This window comes from Chelonus insularis, unplaced genomic scaffold (genome assembly GCF_013357705.1).
Source record: "Chelonus insularis isolate UGA/USDA-ARS -01 unplaced genomic scaffold, ASM1335770v1 contig_319_pilon, whole genome shotgun sequence".
NCBI lineage: Eukaryota > Metazoa > Arthropoda > Insecta > Hymenoptera > Braconidae > Chelonus > Chelonus insularis.
In genome coordinates this window covers 2,501-20,366 of record NW_023276489.1, presented here as the reverse complement: position 1 = coordinate 20,366, position 17,866 = coordinate 2,501, and the positions used below count along the sequence as shown (strand labels likewise).

Here is a 17,866-nt window from a genome sequence, read left to right as displayed (position 1 = left end):
AATCAAAAGTAACAACGTGTACATGCATAAAAAAATTAAATAGCGATGACAGTTTCTAACTGTAACGTTATTATACTTATGGAAACTATTATCTATTTATTAAAAACATAATTATCTCAAAAAAATAAAAATGACAAAGTTATTTAAATTGCAAGCTTTACTTACAACCGCCAGGAAGAGTAGTAAAAGCTAATGAGTCTCATTGTAAATGTACATAGGCAATAAACTACACATATACCTTATTATGCCCCTAATATTATTCTAAAATACACGTAAAATATACATTTTCATTTATTAATCGACAGAGTTTATAGTAAACTAGGCAGACCCAAAATATTCAAAAGCCTAGGTAGTATCCATCAAAGACTTTTATTGGTTCTATCAAACTATCATGTATTATTTTACATTTTAATTAAAAAACTATTTTTTTTATGGATGATTCATATAAAAAGTACATCATTAAATTATGATTCAGATTTCTCTAAACCATTGGCACTAAAAAATATAATATATATTTTAAAGAGCCTACATTTCAATTCAAACATCATAAAAATTTTAAACAAAAAGACATAAATGACGGATAAGATACATACAACATCCGTAAATCTAGAATTTTCTGGAAGAAAATCATGTACACAAACATAATAAAACCATTGGTTGCATTCACGAGACAAATTTTCTTACATGGAAATCAATTTATAATAAATATGACAGATAAAATAATGTTTTCCGATATGATTAGATTAAATAAAAAAAAACATAAATACACAATAATTGTTTTTATACCTACCATCCCATCTTTTCGTTTTTCTACTGTATTAGGATAAGATAATGGTATTAATTTAAAATAAAATTATTGTAAATTATAATATTGATATTTGAAGTTAATTTTGTATAAATTATCTAAATATATTTTAAACAAATGTCTGTAATACAACTTAGAATAATATGTACATGAAATTCTTATCTGCAAACATTTTAAATTTAATTCACACACGTACAGTAGTATACTTACATAAATATGTTTAAAGCTAGTCTTATAGTTACAATATGTAATGAGCTCCTTTTTAAACATCCAACAAACTCTCACGGAAGATTTAAAAATTCCAAAAAAATAATAAGTCATATAGTCTTCAATGATATTCACGTCTATTTTCTAAACAATCTGGCACTTACTCTCACGCATACATTAATTATTAACAAGAAATATACAAGCTTAAACTTTATCAGGACATTGCACGATTGCTATCTATATATTCATATACTCAATAAAATTAATTATATACAAGAGTATAATTATAATTGATTTTTAATAAATATTCAACTATTTAGTGATATTTGAAAGGTTTATATCAAAGCTGAACGATTTTACGCTTCCGGAAGAAAAGTATGTTATCAATAGGAGAGAGTGTGAAATTTCAATTACACACTCAATCCCTATATACATTTTTCTTTTTTACTCCGGAAAGGTTTAAGTCAGTCCAACCCTGATTAAAGTGATAGCTGGAGTCTTTCATAATACTCATAAAAAAATCACAGCTATTGAAATCTAAATTTTTTTGCAATTAATTGCAGAAGTTCATTTTTTCATGTTAGTATAAATTAGACTACCAGTTTGAAGACACGATGGTCAATATGAATACATTTTTTATGATGTCAAAATTCATTTACCATAATTTAATTAAAATGGAATTTAAATTGGAAGGGTGAGTCATGGAAACGATGGAATTCTTGGAAGGGATTGAATCCTTGGTGATGATGTTTTCCTGATTCTGGATCTAAAGGATCTTCACCTCGATCAAACTTTGCTCTCTTTTCATCATCAGTGAGTACTTCCTTCGCTGCAGCTATGTCAATGAATTTCTTTTGCGCTCGTTTTTTCTCCTCACCTTCTTGGAAATTATCCGGATGCCATTTTTGGGCTGCTTTTCTATAAGCCTTTACTATTTCTTTTTTTGGTGCATTCCTTGAAACGCCTAAAATCTTATAATAGTCCCTAGATTCAGACATTTTTTGTCGTTGTTGTGCTGTTTGCAGCAGTTCTTTTGCTCTACTAAAGTGTGAATCTATTTCTAATGCACTTTTCAGTTCTCTTATTGCTAAAAATAAAATTAATTATTTATAAATAAACATTTTGGCACTATAAATTATTTAAAAAACAATAAAGAATTCAATCAACTCTTACCATCATCATACATTTCAGCAGCAAGATAAGCTTCAGCACTATCACACAGTAATTCAGGATCCTTTTGATTTTTCAGAGCTTCTTGACAATGTTTAATTCCAGAAGTTGCATCATTTGTATGAGGATAACATTTACACAGTAATTGATGAGCATTAAATCTAACATTTTCCATTTGTTCTGCTTTTAAAACTTTATTTCCAAAAGTGACGCATGTGTCATAATCTTTCGACTCCTCCGCTTTAGTTGCTTTCTCTAAATATTTCGCAATATCCTTTATCTTTTTATAGAAAGCAAAACATTCTTTGTGCTCTGGATCAAGTTTTAAACAATTTCGAATTTCACTAAAATAATAATATTTAACAAGTTAATTACATAATATATTTTTAGCCTTTTTGTTTTGGAATATTTGTTATTACTTACTCTAATGCTTTACTAACATATCCTAAACGATACAAAAACATTGATAATTTATAGTAACCCTTTGTATTATCGGGTAATAATTTTGTAGCTGAACTGAAGTCCGTAATAGCATTCATATAGTCTTTATTTATTTCATAGCATTGTGCTCGTAATTCTCTTAGCTCTACCGCCCAAGGACAAGCTTTGATTATTTGAGATATCATCTTAATACCTTCAGAACATTGTCCAGTTTTAGCTAATAGTTGTGCATCTCTATATATTCTTCGAAGACTTTCTATTTCTTGATATGAGCTTAAAGCTTGTTCATTATATGGTTCTAGTTCTAACTATAATGATAAGGAATAATTTAAACTATAATTTAAAAAATAAATAATACACAATATTACAGAGTACAATACTTACTACTTCTGAATATTCTTTTTCAGCTTTCTCAAATAAACCTTGTTTGAGGAAAATTTCTGCTCTATGAATTTTTGTTGCTATAGAATCTGGTTTAAGCTCCAAGACTCTATCAAAATCTTGTAGAGCAAATTTAGGTTTTTCTAGAGCAACATAAACAATACCTCGCTTATAGTAGGTCAAATAATTACTTGGATCCCCAGCTGTGAAAAAAACGATTAAATAAATAATAAGTTATAAATGACCTGACGAGAAAGTATTGCAGTTTCTAGCTTTTCACTTCAACTTACCTAGTACAGCATGATATTGAGTTAATGCATCATGAAATTGCCCTTTACTTAAAAAGCTATCACCAAGTTTTTGATGCTTCTCAATTTCTGATTGTGAAATACTACACCCAACTATAAGAATTTTAAACAAATTATTATTCAAAGTTTTACTGATTTTTGGTAATTGACATTTATGTTTAATATGGTTAGCTCACTCACCATCTAATGACAAATTTAATAAAACGAAAAGCAAACCAAGAGGAAACATGTTTTGACTATGAAACGTAACCAAAGACAGTTTGGTAGATTTATGAAACGAAAAGCATAGCCGTAATACTTTACAAATACTCATTTATCTGTTGAATACTTGTATCTGGCGAGCCACACAAGCATTGCGGTCGTGGTTACACGTGATTGGTCCAACGCACACTGTATTATACAATGTGTTGATTCTAATACTAACTTACCAAATGAGCAACATGTATATATACATATATATATGTAGAATCTGAAAGTACGGTAGGTAGTCGGTAAGAATTAATTTAAAGGACCGTTTACAAAGAACATTATATACTCATAAAGCCTGAAGAACAAGGTATTGGCGTAATACCTGAAACTTAAAAAATTCATGCTATGTTGGTTCAGAGTAATGTTCTGTTCTTATACTACAAACAGCAACAGTATTTTATAAGACGAAATTACAGTTAATTTCTAATTTCTCAAGTTGTATGTATAATGTTCTAGTGTGGATGCTTTGAATCATTTTATTAAATAATCAAATATCACAACAGTTAACGAATAAAAAAGTTTTTATTTTGTTAAAAAATTTTATATTCGTGAAAAACACTTTTAAATTGGAAGTATGTGAAAAAAAATCTTTTAATTGTGTTTATTCACAGATAGAAATGATTCCAAGTCTATTTGCACAGATTTTAATGTATTCATTCTTATTTAACTATCAACTTAAATATTTATCATTTTACAAGTCGTTAAGCTGCATTAAACAAAAGGATTGTCAAAGAAAATATTTTGTAAATCTTGTTGAATGACGTACATATTTTACAAAATTTGTTACTTATTATTTGGCCGAGTTTTAGCATTTTGTCGAGCACAGAATGCATGATTATGAACTTTTAAAGAATTGAACACTTTGTTGTTTAATTTGACATCAAAGCCACCAGTATCTCCAGTAGAAATTCCTGGGGGAAATTCTAGAACTCGGCAGGCATTTATTCGAGAAGACATTAATACATCATGTTTCGTCACTATTCCAGATCCTTCAGCGTTCTTTTTGTATCCACAACGACGTACATCAGCGAATTCTTTTTCTATACTCTAATACATAAAAAAAGCAAATAAACATAAGAACTTTGATTAATCTAACATTAAATATCTCAGTATCTTACCACAAAGCGATCTAAATCTTGTTCTTCATCATTAGTATTGTCTTTTTCTTCTGCCTCTGCTTCATAACCAATTAAATAATTCGATAATGACACTCCAACTTTAGAAAGACCATTGAGTTTTTCTTCAGTTTTCTTAATCATATGATCATAATCTCGGTTATATTGATGTTGTAACATTTGTGCGATGGCTACATCATTATCAGTATCTATACCATCAGCATTTAACTCTTTCTCCTCTTTTGGAGCATCTGTTTTCATGTCATTATCACATAGTTTTACTTTCCTAGAAAATTTGAATGATCTTGAAATTAAAATAATAACTTAAACAAATCTTTCATAATTAAGATTATATTATAATTAATTCATACTCTTGGTCATATTGTTGTTGCAGAAGTTGTGCAATCACACCATCATTATCAGTATTGATTGGTTCAGATGTTTTCGATTGTTCAATAAAATCATTATAACGTTCTAATTCCCTGTGGTATTAAGAAAATTTATTATTAAAAAGTAGAAAAAATTCGAAAACTTTTATTTTCAAACTGAACCTTTTTTGCATATTTTTTACTACTTCCTCGGCAGTAATTTCATCAATGGACAGAGATTCCATCATTGGTTGAATTTTTGCCCATGGAGATGCCATTATTATAAATAATCAATATTATTATACTTGTTACAAAAAATCTAAAAATGCATTTATTTATAATTTAATAAGTATTGATAAAAAAATTATGCAATATTTTATGGATAGGTACTGAAAAAGTTATCAATATTTTTATAAAATAAGATTATTTGGAACTTACATGACTAGAACAAGAAAGTCTTGAAAAATAATTAATTGTATAAAAAAATATATAAAATTTGTATGATAAATGTATTTTACAAATTTACAAACTTAATGTGAGTACAGAAGTTCTTTCAATAACAATAGGTTAGTGTATGATGTCAAAATATTTTCATGAACTTTTTTTTTCTTGATTAATTATGGTCGCGACACCTACAGTAGTTAAAGAAGAAAACATCCCTAATATACCAACAGTACACTCGGCGTCATTAAGGCTGGGCTGAAGTCAGAAAGTTTCCCGGAGTTGACTTTACGCCCTCACGTTGTGCGGCGAAAAGCCGAAGCTCGATATCAATTGAAATTGAGTAGGTAACAGAGAAATCGTTCGAAAAATGATAATTTTCAGGGATGCACTACAAAAAGGGAGCCTTAGGGTACCAAGAAATTTACAAATTTCAGAATAATCTGTTCCGAGCAAGACAGAGCACAAAATATATCTATCTATCTCCGTCTTATTTTTCAGAGCAGACTGCGAGTTCGAACAGTTGACGAGCAAGCACATTCCCCACCCTCTGTTACTAAGCCTGAAGCTTACGATATCTAAACGTAAACAAAGCAAATGAAAATATGCTAGCTCTATAGTCAGAAGGTTCGACAGTTATTTTACCGAACGGTGTTCGATTCCAATTGCGGCAAAATTTTTTTTTTATTTAAATTGCATGTAATTGCAATTTTATCATGCCAAAAATGAGTTTTAAATTTCAATTTTTATGTAAAATTTTTTTTTCAATTAATCAATGACAAATGAGAAAATATTTGAACAGGGTCATTAACCTTTTTTTGTACAAATACATTGATAATAGCCTTTTTTAACAACTTATTAACAATAAAAAATTGTTTAAACAATCCGCGGCGAGTTCCGATACTTCGCCGGCAAGCTCGACCCCCACTTTCTGTGCCCAAGCCTGTAGCTCATAATTTTCAAGCATCGTTTATATAATTGGAACTATAATAGCTCAGTGGTTAGAGCCCCGACCTTTTATTTTGCTGGGCAGGGTTCGATCCCAGTCATAGGCAATTTTTTTTTCTGTTTCTTGTTCAAGTAACTTTATATACTTATAAATTAATTCATATATTTGATTAAATTATTCTTCCAATTAATTACGAAAAAAAACTTGTTTTTCTGAAAATAAGCTGAGGGTGAGGAACGAGTTACTATGAATTCTCTTTTTTAGAAAATGTTGTCTTTAAAAGACACTAGGAATTGATTTTGAGCTTATACAAACAACCAATTATTGTATTTATATAAAATTTTAATGAAAAAAAAAAAATTGGCTATAACTGGGATCGAACCCTAATCGGTAAAATGAAAGGTTGGTGTTCTACTCACAGAGCTAACACATCATCTCTGACATTATGTTTATGTTTATAAATTGTATAATGCAGGCTTGAGTACGAAAGGTGGGGATAGAGCTTGCCGGCGAAGTGCCGGAAATCCCCGTGGATTATTTCAACTACTTCTAAATATTTCTAAATTGCTTAAAAAAAAGCTACGTTCATATAGCTATAGTAAAAAAAGTGTTTATAACCCTGTTCATATGTTTTCCGACTCGGCGTCGATAAATTACATAAATAATTGAGAAAAAAAAATCAAATCGTTGGTAAGAATTCATTTTAGCATGTTAATATTATAATTACATGCAAATCTAACAAATGAAAAAGAAAAAAAAAACTACCATGACTGGAATCGAACCCTGCCCATCAAAATGAAAGATCGATGCGCTAACCACCGAGCTATTATGATTACAAAACATTTATATATGCTCAAAAATTATAAGCTGCAGGCTTGGGCATAGAGAGTGGGGGTAGAGCTTGCCAGCGAAGTGCCGGAACTCGCCACGGATTGTTTAAACTACTTTTCAATGTTGATAATAATATGATTAACTTGTTAATAACATAACATTGTTAATACATGTAAAGATGTATAAGTTGTTAAACACAGGCTATTATCAATGTATTCATACAAAAAGAAAGTTAATGGCTCTGTTCAAATATTTTTCGACTTAGCGTCAATAAATTCAATGAATAAAGAGAAAAAAAAATCAAATTGTTATAAAAGATTAATTATAGCATGTCAATATTATAATTACATGCTAATCTAACGAATAAAGTAGAAAAAAAAAATTGGTTATGACTGGGATCGAACCCTGCCCGGCAAAATAGAACTCTGACGCCCTAACCACATGGCCAGCATAATCTCGATATTGAGTTAATGTATATTTGTTTTTACACTACATGCTTGGATACGCCGACTTGGAATTGAGCTTCCTTATTAACATTTATACCTAATAAAAATGATAATAATGGATGAATATATGTATTTGAAGTTTTTTGCAGGTATTATATTAATTAATGTTAAATGAGTATCATCATTTTCATTTATCCTAACTGCAATAGTCATCAAAGTGTAGGGCATTGTAAAGTGATACACTATGTTTACATCACATACATATATTACCCGTACACACACATACAGAATTTACTCGCCAAAATGCAGGGCACCATCAGTTCTGGATACGGATTGAGCATTTTTTCAATATGGATGACTGAGGTCATCTGCGAGCATAATGCTGTCACCTATCAGAATTTTTTCAAACTAATTTTCCGGAGAATATCATCTGGAATACAAGATTTCTAATTATTTCTAAATTATTCAATTTTATACTATGAATTGATTTTTTTAACATTCAGACAGGTGGCAAGGACTGACGCAAACACGAATTTCGGGCGAAAAACGTATAAAAATGAAATAATTAGTGATTTTTCATCTGAATGATGTGGCCGCCATCTTGAAATTTAAGCGCGGCAAGTCAATTCATAATTTTTTCATGATTCTTTCTAATTTTTTTAATAAAAATATTCACTATATACAAAAAATTGTTGTTTACGTCAGTCCGGCATTAATTCCTCTGTAATTTGGTACCTAATTTTATAGAAATAATTGTAAATTGGCGAAGAAATTAGAAATTTCCCGATCCCATGTATCCCAAATGGATAGGGGGAATCAGTTGCCTTTCTGACTTCAGCCCAGCCTTAATGCCTGGTCCATCAAAAACTTTGATACCATCAGAGCAATTATCGATGGAGTAGTTTTTTTTACAAATAGAGATTCCACATCTAAATTAATTTAGAAAGTTCATGATTAAATACCCTTTTAGATAGTCCCTATAACAATGAAATATCCCGACTAAAAAATTTTTAAACCTTAATTTAAATCTCATCAAAAACAGCCCCCTCCTTCTGGGCTGTACAAAAATGTGCGCCAAACATAAATTACGACAATGATGAAATTACAAAAAGTCCTAAAATCATTAAACGTCAATTATTTAAATCTACAAATCAACAATATTTAAAATGAATTATTTTCTTCGGTTTTTTTGTTTTGAAAAAAAATTTAGTACGTTTAATGACACAATAAACATAACAAAAAAAAACTTGGGGTGACTGTTATTTATTAATTGGCTTAAATATTTTCAATATTTTCACAATTTCATGCTTTTATAAAATCTTACCAGTCATGCCAAGTTTTTGGTGAGAGGGCTGTTTTTGATGAGATTTCACCATTTTTTGTACATATCAACTGAAAAGGAATATTAAAAAAAAATAAATCTGTTCAGAAAATATTTTAATTATTTGTATATTCGCGCTCGAGCAAAATTAACTTGTTACCAACTTTATAATCTGTTAGTGAGAGAACTTCATAGCAATTAAAAACTCTGATCACCAACTTGATAAAAAAAACGTATGATTGCTCCATAAATAAACTCTCATTTTACTCCATTTTTGCGCAACGAAATTTTTTCAATTTCGTATATTATGAATGAAGCAATGATAATACTTCATAGTATGCTTGATCGAAAATCAACGATCGCTTCCCGAGCAAATTCTTAATTTCAGCCTATGTTTATGTTATAATAAGGAAAAAATTTTAAATTTAAAAATTATAACCTGCAAAAATCATCTTACAATTTGTATAGAGACACGGTAGTGCCTCGTCGTGACGTAAGGGCTAAATGGCGGCGATTGATGCTTGGCGCACGAGACACTACCGTATCTCTTGATAATAACAAGAAAATTTGTATAAATATAGCGAATGAATGGTTTATGTATTTCTTACGTAAATATTGATAAAAAAGACAAATCATGAAATTTATTTAAAGATTATCTTAAAATAAGAATAATTTTTTTCCTTTAATTAAAAAAAAGTTACCAACTATGTTACATGGATGGTAATTGACTCTATTTGTTTATAACGACTGAATTTGTTATAAATAATCAAAAACGGAATTTATGCAATTAATTCGAATTCTTGCAACGGGATTTTTTTCTTATTTTAACTGATAAAAAGTTATTACTTATGTTGAATAAATGTAATCGAACATGTTATTAATTACGATTGTAATCGCTTTAAATGAGCATATATCAAATCTTACATTAAAATTCGAATTTTTACTGTCTCAATTCATACACACAAATTTATTACTTTTTCTTTTATGTTATCACAAAGTATTACGTATTTAGAATTGGGACATCTAAACGACACAATTCTTATTTAAAACTTCACTTAATCAATCGATTCTTATGTAACGCAATCATACCACATCGATTATTTACAATAAATAAGAGATTCTATTAATTGGCTGAAAAAGCGGATGGTTTCTAATCTCCGTCCATCAATTCTTTTAATTTATTACTGTTTATACCAGTCAAACAGTATTCACGTGGACAAATTTGCGAGAATAAGCTCGTATCGTAGCATAGATAGAAAAAAACCAATACATCCTATATCTTTTGTCAGACTTAATTTTTTTACCCTGGTGCACTGCAAATCCCAGGATTCCACAAACATGTTAAAATAACACACATAAAGCGTATTCAATGTAAAATGTCTATAAACAAACAATAAATTATTTGTAGACACTTTTTACACATTTCATAGTGTGTGAAAAATCTATAGTTTTTTTACGGCATTTAACATTGAAGAGGCTTAGCATGTTAAAAGTGTCTACAAGAATAACACACTTGGATTTGCAGTGTGAAAAAATTGGTATCACTTCGACTTCGCTCAACTTATCTCAAATCAACTTGCCTTGCTGTAATCATTGCTAAAAATGAAAAATAAATTTGAACAAACGTCTATATTCAAACTAATAGAATTTGTTATAAATAATCGAACTAGAGATCATCACGAAAAATTTAAATTGTTTTACCGTAAATACGAGCTTTAATTGAACTAAAGTTACCGACGAAAGAAAAGAAATTTTAAAAAAACATTTTTTGTTATCTATTGATCTTTCATGTAAAGTTAAGTTACCACGGTAATTCCGTGATATCTTAGGTTTTTAGTTTTTTTTTAAAATCAATATTATCTAATTTAATATAAAAACTTATTGAAAAAAGTGAGTGAAATCCGCCAAAAACAGATATCGTTCGATAGTTTATCAATATATGTTCTGTATATGAGTCAAGCAGTATTGATGTTATTTATTTATATAAAATTTAGGACTAGTTTAGACTTGTACAATTTTACGTACGTAGAAGAGCAAGTAAGTCTCAGTTCATTAGAGAAAGTCGTTGTAACTAGTGTTGCTTTATTTATGGAAATATTTTTTTTTGTAATTGTAATTTAAAATTATTTTTTGATAAATGAAAATGAATGGACAAAAAACTTCAATTTCAGTCGTTGGCGATGGAAATTGCTTGTTCAGATGTTTGTCTTATTTTATTTTTTTTCATATTAAAAATTTTTTAATATTGTTTTTATTCTCAGTTATTGTCAATGAAGATACAAAAAATGTATGCGTTAGTCCAAAACTAACAGCGTCAAAAGTGAAACTTTTTATGTAATTCAAAAACTGTCAATGAGTGTACAAAAAAATACATTGCAGCAAAGAAAAATTGACTGGAAATTATAATAAAAATCGAGAAAAATCTACAGACTATCCCAAATTAATTACTACGGAAGTTTTACTTGTACGTATATGTATATAGTTTTATGTATATGTAAATAATAGTACGTACAAGTAAAACTTCCGTAGTAATTAATTTGGGATAGTCTGTAGATTTTTCTCGATTTTTATTATAAATCATTTTTATTATAATTTCCAGTCAATTTTTCTTTGCTGCAATGTATTTTTTTGTACACTCATTGACAGTTTTTGAATTACATAAAAAGTTTCACTTTTGACGCTGTTAGTTTTAGACTGACGCATACATTTTTGTACGCAACTCTTTCTAGGCTTCACGCTACAAAGTTTAATTTTGGCTTGATCGTAAGAAAGTCTTGAAATTATAATTTATATTTGAATCAAAGTATCGTGAATATTGTTTAAATAGTTTTGATAAGAACATTGAAGGAAAGATTATAGCCTACGTTTGTTAATGTAAATTGTTTATAACAAATTAAATTGTTATGAACAATTGAAAACGGATCCTATGCAATATATTTGAGTTCTTCCAACGCGTAATTTTTTTTTCACTAAGATAAAGTTACAAACTGTGTAACATGAATAAAAATTTACTTTTGTTACTTATTAATCGGCTTAAATATTTTCAAAATCTCATGCTTCTATAAAATCTTAACAGTCACGCCAAGTTTTGGTTGTTATGTTTATTGTGTCCCTAACCGTACTAAATTTATTTTCAAAATAAAAACCGAAGAAAAAAATTCATTTTAAATATTGTTAATATTTAGATTTAAATACTTGGACGAAGTCGCGGGAATTTGCTAGTAAATAAATGTTTTTTTTGTTCTGCATTATCATTCATAGTTTGTTTAACAAAATTGCCATAAAGATAAGTATATATATTATGAATGTAACGTAGTAGTAAGGTTTTCTTCCAACTATATTGTTGCGTAGTTGATACAGTGACGCTTGCTCGAGTGCGGAGTGGGGAGGAGTAATAGGTCGTCGTGCTGCGATCAGCTCTCTTACGCTGTACGTTACTAACGTGAAAGTAGTCGAGTTGAAACAGTTGAAAAGCAAAAACATCTGAAAACTACAAACAGATGAAAATCGCAAACAGTTGAGTGTCTTTTTAAACAGTTGAAAGTCGTATGAATATAATAATAGTTGAGCATAACAACAATATATACTAACGCAACATAGCCACGAGTCGATGTTGTAGACTGAATGACTCTTATGTGGTGAATCGTCGGAAGGCGTTTATAATTGTTATATGTATACTTTTAGTTGCATTTAACTAAAAACAACAGAAATGTTATACTCACTTCAGTCCTAGTACGAATAGTAAAAGTTTTTTTACTACATATACGAAATATAACCAAGTCGCTAACAGTAATAGCTAGCGAGAGTAAATTTTTTTAATAAATTTAGAAAAAGAGAGTGTTTGAACTTTTCAGTTATACATTCATATCAATGAATGTTTTAATTTTTAAAGTATAAAAGTGTTGATGGAAACATCAGTTTTCACTTACAACACAAAATATGTGTCACATAGTAAGACGTCAATACAGTGTATTTGTTCTACTATGTTAACACATATTTTTGAGAACGAATGTGTGTGTATAAACACATTACAAAGTTCCCTGGTTGATCCTGCCAGTAGTGATATGCTTGTCTCAAAGATTAAGCCATGCATGTTTAAGTACATACCGAATTACGGTGAAACCGCGAATGGCTCATTAAATCAGTTATGGTTCCTTAGATTGTACCCACATTTACTTGGATAACTGTGGTAATTCTAGAGCTAATACATGCAAACTAGAGTTCCAACCAGAGATGGAAGGAACGCTTTTATTAGATCAAAACCAATCGGTGGTCTCGGCCATCGTTTACTTTGGTGACTCTGAATAACTTTTAGCTGATCGTATGGTCTCGTACCGACGACAAATCTTTCAAATGTCTGCCTTATCAACTGTCGATGGTAGGTTCTGCGCCTACCATGGTTGTAACGGGTAACGGGGAATCAGGGTTCGATTCCGGAGAGGGAGCCTGAGAAACGGCTACCACATCCAAGGAAGGCAGCAGGCGCGCAAATTACCCACTCCCGGCACGGGGAGGTAGTGACGAAAAATAACGATACGGGACTCATCCGAGGCCTCGTAATCGGAATGAGTACACTTTAAATCCTTTAACGAGGAACAATTGGAGGGCAAGTCTGGTGCCAGCAGCCGCGGTAATTCCAGCTCCAATAGCGTATATTAAAGTTGTTGCGGTTAAAAAGCTCGTAGTTGAATCTGTGTGCCACACTGTCGGTTCACCGCTCGCGGTGTAAACTGGCATGCTTGTGGGACGTCCTACCGGTGGATTTAGCTTTAGTGTAAAAACTAAAGCGGTCCAATAATCCTGTCGCGGTGCTCTTAATTGAGTGTCGAGATGGGCCGGTACGTTTACTTTGAACAAATTAGAGTGCTCAAAGCAGGCTTATTATCGCCTGAATACTGTGTGCATGGAATAATAGAATAGGATCTCGGTTCTATTTTGTTGGTTTTCGGAATTCCGAGATAATGATTAATAGGGACAGATGGGGGCATTCGTATTGCGACGTTAGAGGTGAAATTCTTGGATCGTCGCAAGACGAACAGAAGCGAAAGCATTTGCCAAAAATGTTTTCATTAATCAAGAACGAAAGTTAGAGGTTCGAAGGCGATCAGATACCGCCCTAGTTCTAACCATAAACGATGCCAGCTAGCGATCCGCCGAAGTTCCTCCGATGACTCGGCGGGCAGCTTCCGGGAAACCAAAGCTTTTGGGTTCCGGGGGAAGTATGGTTGCAAAGCTGAAACTTAAAGGAATTGACGGAAGGGCACCACCAGGAGTGGAGCCTGCGGCTTAATTTGACTCAACACGGGAAACCTCACCAGGCCCGGACACCGGAAGGATTGACAGATTGATAGCTCTTTCTTGATTCGGTGGGTGGTGGTGCATGGCCGTTCTTAGTTGGTGGAGCGATTTGTCTGGTTAATTCCGATAACGAACGAGACTCTAGCCTGCTAAATAGACGTATTTCTGGTATCTTGAAGGTCTACAGTTTTCGGATTGTAGATTTTTACTACCGACGTACTAAAACTCTTCTTAGAGGGACAGGCGGCTTCTAGTCGCACGAGATTGAGCAATAACAGGTCTGTGATGCCCTTAGATGTTCTGGGCCGCACGCGCGCTACACTGAAGGAATCAACGTGTCTTCCCTGGCCGAAAGGCCCGGGTAACCCGCTGAACCTCCTTCGTGCTAGGGATTGGGGCTTGCAATTATTCCCCATGAACGAGGAATTCCCAGTAAGCGCGAGTCATAAGCTCGCGTTGATTACGTCCCTGCCCTTTGTACACACCGCCCGTCGCTACTACCGATTGAATGATTTAGTGAGGTCTTCGGACTGATACACGGCAATGTTTCGGCATTGCCGATGTTGTTGGAAAGATGACCAAACTTGATCATTTAGAGGAAGTAAAAGTCGTAACAAGGTTTCCGTAGGTGAACCTGCGGAAGGATCATTAACGTATTAACAAATTTCATATAATTTGTATTACAATAATAATAAAATAATAAATGTGTTAACACACAAACAATTTTATACTCAATATATATGCAAACAAAATGATATTTTCATGGTAACCTGTTAAAAGTAATTCTTTTTTAAAATGAAAAAGAATTTACTGTGGTTTTTAAATGAATATTCGCCATGATTTTTCATTATATTGAGTTTTTTTTGAAGTGAAAACTTCTTTAGCGGCGTTGTAGACTTTTTTTGTAATGGGTAAAAAATGTTAAACTCGCGTCAGGACACGTGACCTGATCGAAAATTCGTAAGACGGATGGAGAGTAGACAGCTGGCGTGGCGTAGGAGAGGGAGTATCCCCCTCTCTTTCTACGGCGCGGCGAGAATGTATGCCTGCGCCGGCTGTTTCGTTTAGGCGGCGCAGGGCGACATTAAGTCAATTAATTAATTAATAATTAAATTAATTAAATTAATTTTTTAATAAATTAATTGACATTCGTCAATTTGATTATTATTATTTAATCTTAGCACAACGAAATACAAAACTGCTATTGATGCGGTCTTTATTAGACATTTGAATAGGTTCGAATCGAAACTGTTCGTTTCTTACTTCAGCTATCATAAACCGATCGTATCAGTTTTAGAGATTGGCGATGATGGTTCTGATAAGAATGATAGTGAAAAAGTCGTTGAAATTATGGATGAAAGTTAATCTTTTTGAGAGATAAACTTTTTAATGTAATATAAATTGTCATGTTTGTGTACGATAGCGCAATAAATAAATATTGTATTCTACCATATAAAAGATAGTACTTTTATTCTGATAATTAAAGCAATTCGTGCAAACTTATTCCCTAACCATTCCAAAATATCCAAAACGCACAACGTTAATACTTAAGTTTTCACTTCTGCCGGCACTCCCGGAGTGCAACCCGTCGTTTTTTTTTTAATGCCACTACTATTTATTACTTGGTTATGGCAAAAATGCATATCTGTCACATTAGTGACTTATATGTATATCATTTTGTAAATGTAACATGTACAGATTATATTGACATTTTAACAATGTAAAATAAAAATAAAAAATGATTATTCTAAACGGTGGATCACTTGGCTCGTAAATCGATGAAGAACGCAGCTAATTGCGCGTCAACTTGTGAACTGCAGGACACATGAACATCGACATTTCGAACGCACATTGCGGTCTACGGATCCAATTCCCAGACCACGCTTGGCTGAGGGTCGTATCTACATATAAAACTGCATATTTTTTAAGTATGCGAATTTATTATATTGAATGTTCATCATTTCATTAAATGATGTCATTTCAAATTATATAGACGATGATTAAATAACACATAATAAGTTAGTCATCGTGTCCATGAATGATTTTTACATCGTAAAAGGACAGATTGATTTGTAACTTTTTTTGTGTTTCTATCATATTTCTAATGGCGACCTCAGATTAAGCGAGACTACCCGCTGAATTTAAGCATATTATTAAGCGGAGGAAAAGAAACTAACTAGGATTTCCTTAGTAGCGGCGAGCGAACAGGAAAAAGCCCAGCACTAAATTCCGTAGTCAATGCTACTGGAAGATGTAGTGTTTAGGAGGAATCAACTAACCCGTAGCATTACTTCATGTCCAAGTCCATCTTGAATGGGGCCACTTACCCATAGAGGGTGCCAGGCCCGTAGTGACTGAAGTGTGTTTCGGGTGGTTTCTCCTTAGAGTCGGGTTGCTTGAGAGTGCAGCTCTAAGTGGGTGGTAAACTCCATCTAAGGCTAAATATTGTTACGAGACCGATAGCGAACAAGTACCGTGAGGGAAAGTTGAAAAGAACTTTGAAGAGAGAGTTCAAGAGTACGTGAAACCGTTTAGAAGTAAACCTGAGAAACCCAAAAGATCGAATGGGGAGATTCATCGTCAAAATATTTGGTATTAATGCTAGTTATGATATAGTAAATAGTCTTCGGATTAGTATACTGTACATTCTAGTATTATTTTTGCCTTATATGTCGGCGTGCACTTCTCCTCTAGTAGAACGTCGTGACCCGTTAAATGTTGATTTATGGCCTAATTGATTGTCTCTTTCTGCTTGTCAGTTGGAGTTCATTGGTGTTCCTAATCAACTGTTTGACGGTATTCGTATGGTATTAAGTCGCTATTTGTTAGCGTTAGATTCATTACAAGTGCGGTTAATTTTTGACAGTACGGATATAACGCCGTCGTTAAAATTAACCAACTGTTAGTTGATGATATTCTTTAACTGATTTTAATACCGGTCAGCGACGCTACTGCTTTGGGTACTTTCAGGACCCGTCTTGAAACACGGACCAAGGAGTCTAACATGTACGCAAGTCATTGGGATTTTAAAAACAAACCTAAAGGCATAATGAAAGTAAAGATTGTTTTAGGACAATTAAGGGAAGATAGGTTATATTTCGATATAATCTCGCATTCCCGGGGTATCTTATTCTCATTGAGAAAAGGTGCACCTAGAGCGTACACGTTGGGACCCGAAAGATGGTGAACTATGCCTGGTCAGGATGAAGTCAGGGGAAACCCTGATGGAAGTCCGTAGCGATTCTGACGTGCAAATCGATCGTCGGAACTGGGTATAGGGGCGAAAGACTAATCGAACCATCTAGTAGCTGGTTCCCTCCGAAGTTTCCCTCAGGATAGCTGGCATTTATACTATAAGTCTCATCTGGTAAAGCGAATGATTAGAGGCCTTGGGATCGAAACGATCTCAACCTATTCTCAAACTTTAAATGGGTGAGATCTCTGGCTTGCTTAAATTATGAAGCCATGAGATTTTCGGATAAAAGTGCCAAGTGGGCCATTTTTGGTAAGCAGAACTGGCGCTGTGGGATGAACCA

At 32.3% G+C, this 17,866-nt stretch overlaps 2 protein-coding genes and 3 non-coding genes across 5 annotated transcripts in view; 3 read left to right on the top strand and 2 right to left on the bottom strand.

Moving 5' to 3' along the window:
* Nucleotides 1-1,065: 1,065 nt before the first annotated feature.
* On the bottom strand, nucleotides 1,066-3,682 carry P58IPK (dnaJ homolog subfamily C member P58IPK). The gene is made up of 6 exons (XM_035081102.1): nucleotides 3,493-3,682; nucleotides 3,295-3,405; nucleotides 3,008-3,207; nucleotides 2,606-2,931; nucleotides 2,186-2,526; nucleotides 1,066-2,099 (listed from the first exon to the last, which is right to left on the bottom strand). The coding sequence occupies exons 1-6, from the start codon at nucleotides 3,623-3,625 to the stop codon at nucleotides 1,678-1,680; spliced, it is 1,533 nt and encodes a 510-aa protein (XP_034936993.1). The 5' UTR covers nucleotides 3,626-3,682; the 3' UTR covers nucleotides 1,066-1,677.
* Nucleotides 3,683-4,146: 464 nt separating this feature from the next.
* On the bottom strand, nucleotides 4,147-5,638 carry LOC118065646 (serine/threonine-protein kinase RIO3-like). The gene is made up of 5 exons (XM_035081075.1): nucleotides 5,483-5,638; nucleotides 5,228-5,363; nucleotides 5,048-5,158; nucleotides 4,680-4,962; nucleotides 4,147-4,608 (listed from the first exon to the last, which is right to left on the bottom strand). Exons 2-5 carry the CDS (start codon nucleotides 5,320-5,322, stop codon nucleotides 4,345-4,347), a joined length of 753 nt encoding a protein of 250 aa, XP_034936966.1. The 5' UTR covers nucleotides 5,323-5,363; nucleotides 5,483-5,638; the 3' UTR covers nucleotides 4,147-4,344.
* A 7,431-nt stretch (nucleotides 5,639-13,069) lies between these two features.
* On the top strand, nucleotides 13,070-14,981 carry LOC118065671 (small subunit ribosomal RNA). The gene has a single exon (XR_004690177.1). It is a non-coding gene; the product is annotated as a small subunit ribosomal RNA (ribosomal RNA).
* Nucleotides 14,982-16,073: 1,092 nt separating this feature from the next.
* LOC118065670 (5.8S ribosomal RNA) lies at nucleotides 16,074-16,228 on the top strand. The gene has a single exon (XR_004690176.1). It is a non-coding gene; the product is annotated as a 5.8S ribosomal RNA (ribosomal RNA).
* A 210-nt stretch (nucleotides 16,229-16,438) lies between these two features.
* Nucleotides 16,439-17,866, top strand: part of LOC118065672 (large subunit ribosomal RNA) — a 3,907-nt gene continuing 2,479 nt past the window's right edge. Inside the window, exon 1 of the ribosomal RNA XR_004690178.1 lies at nucleotides 16,439-17,866. This exon is cut by the window's right edge and continues 2,479 nt beyond it. This is a non-coding gene — a ribosomal RNA (large subunit ribosomal RNA).

What these genes read in the sequence shown, in the direction of transcription:
- LOC118065646 (XM_035081075.1), bottom strand. Translation starts at nt 5,322, where the DNA reads ATGGCATCTCCATGGGCAAAAATTCAACCAATGATGGAATCTCTGTCC. An exon ending in CAACAACAATATGACCAAGA is followed by an intron (nt 4,963 to 5,047) that starts GTATGAATTAAT and finishes CAAATTTTCTAG; the next exon opens with GAAAGTAAAACTATGTGATA. An exon ending in AAGATTTAGATCGCTTTGTG is followed by an intron (nt 4,609 to 4,679) that starts GTAAGATACTGA and finishes TTTATGTATTAG; the next exon opens with AGTATAGAAAAAGAATTCGC.
- P58IPK (XM_035081102.1), bottom strand. Translation starts at nt 3,625, where the DNA reads ATGAGTATTTGTAAAGTATTACGGCTATGCTTTTCGTTTCATAAATCT. An exon ending in TCAATATCATGCTGTACTAG is followed by an intron (nt 3,208 to 3,294) that starts GTAAGTTGAAGT and finishes TTTTTTTCACAG; the next exon opens with CTGGGGATCCAAGTAATTAT. An exon ending in TGCTGAAATGTATGATGATG is followed by an intron (nt 2,100 to 2,185) that starts GTAAGAGTTGAT and finishes TTTTATTTTTAG; the next exon opens with CAATAAGAGAACTGAAAAGT.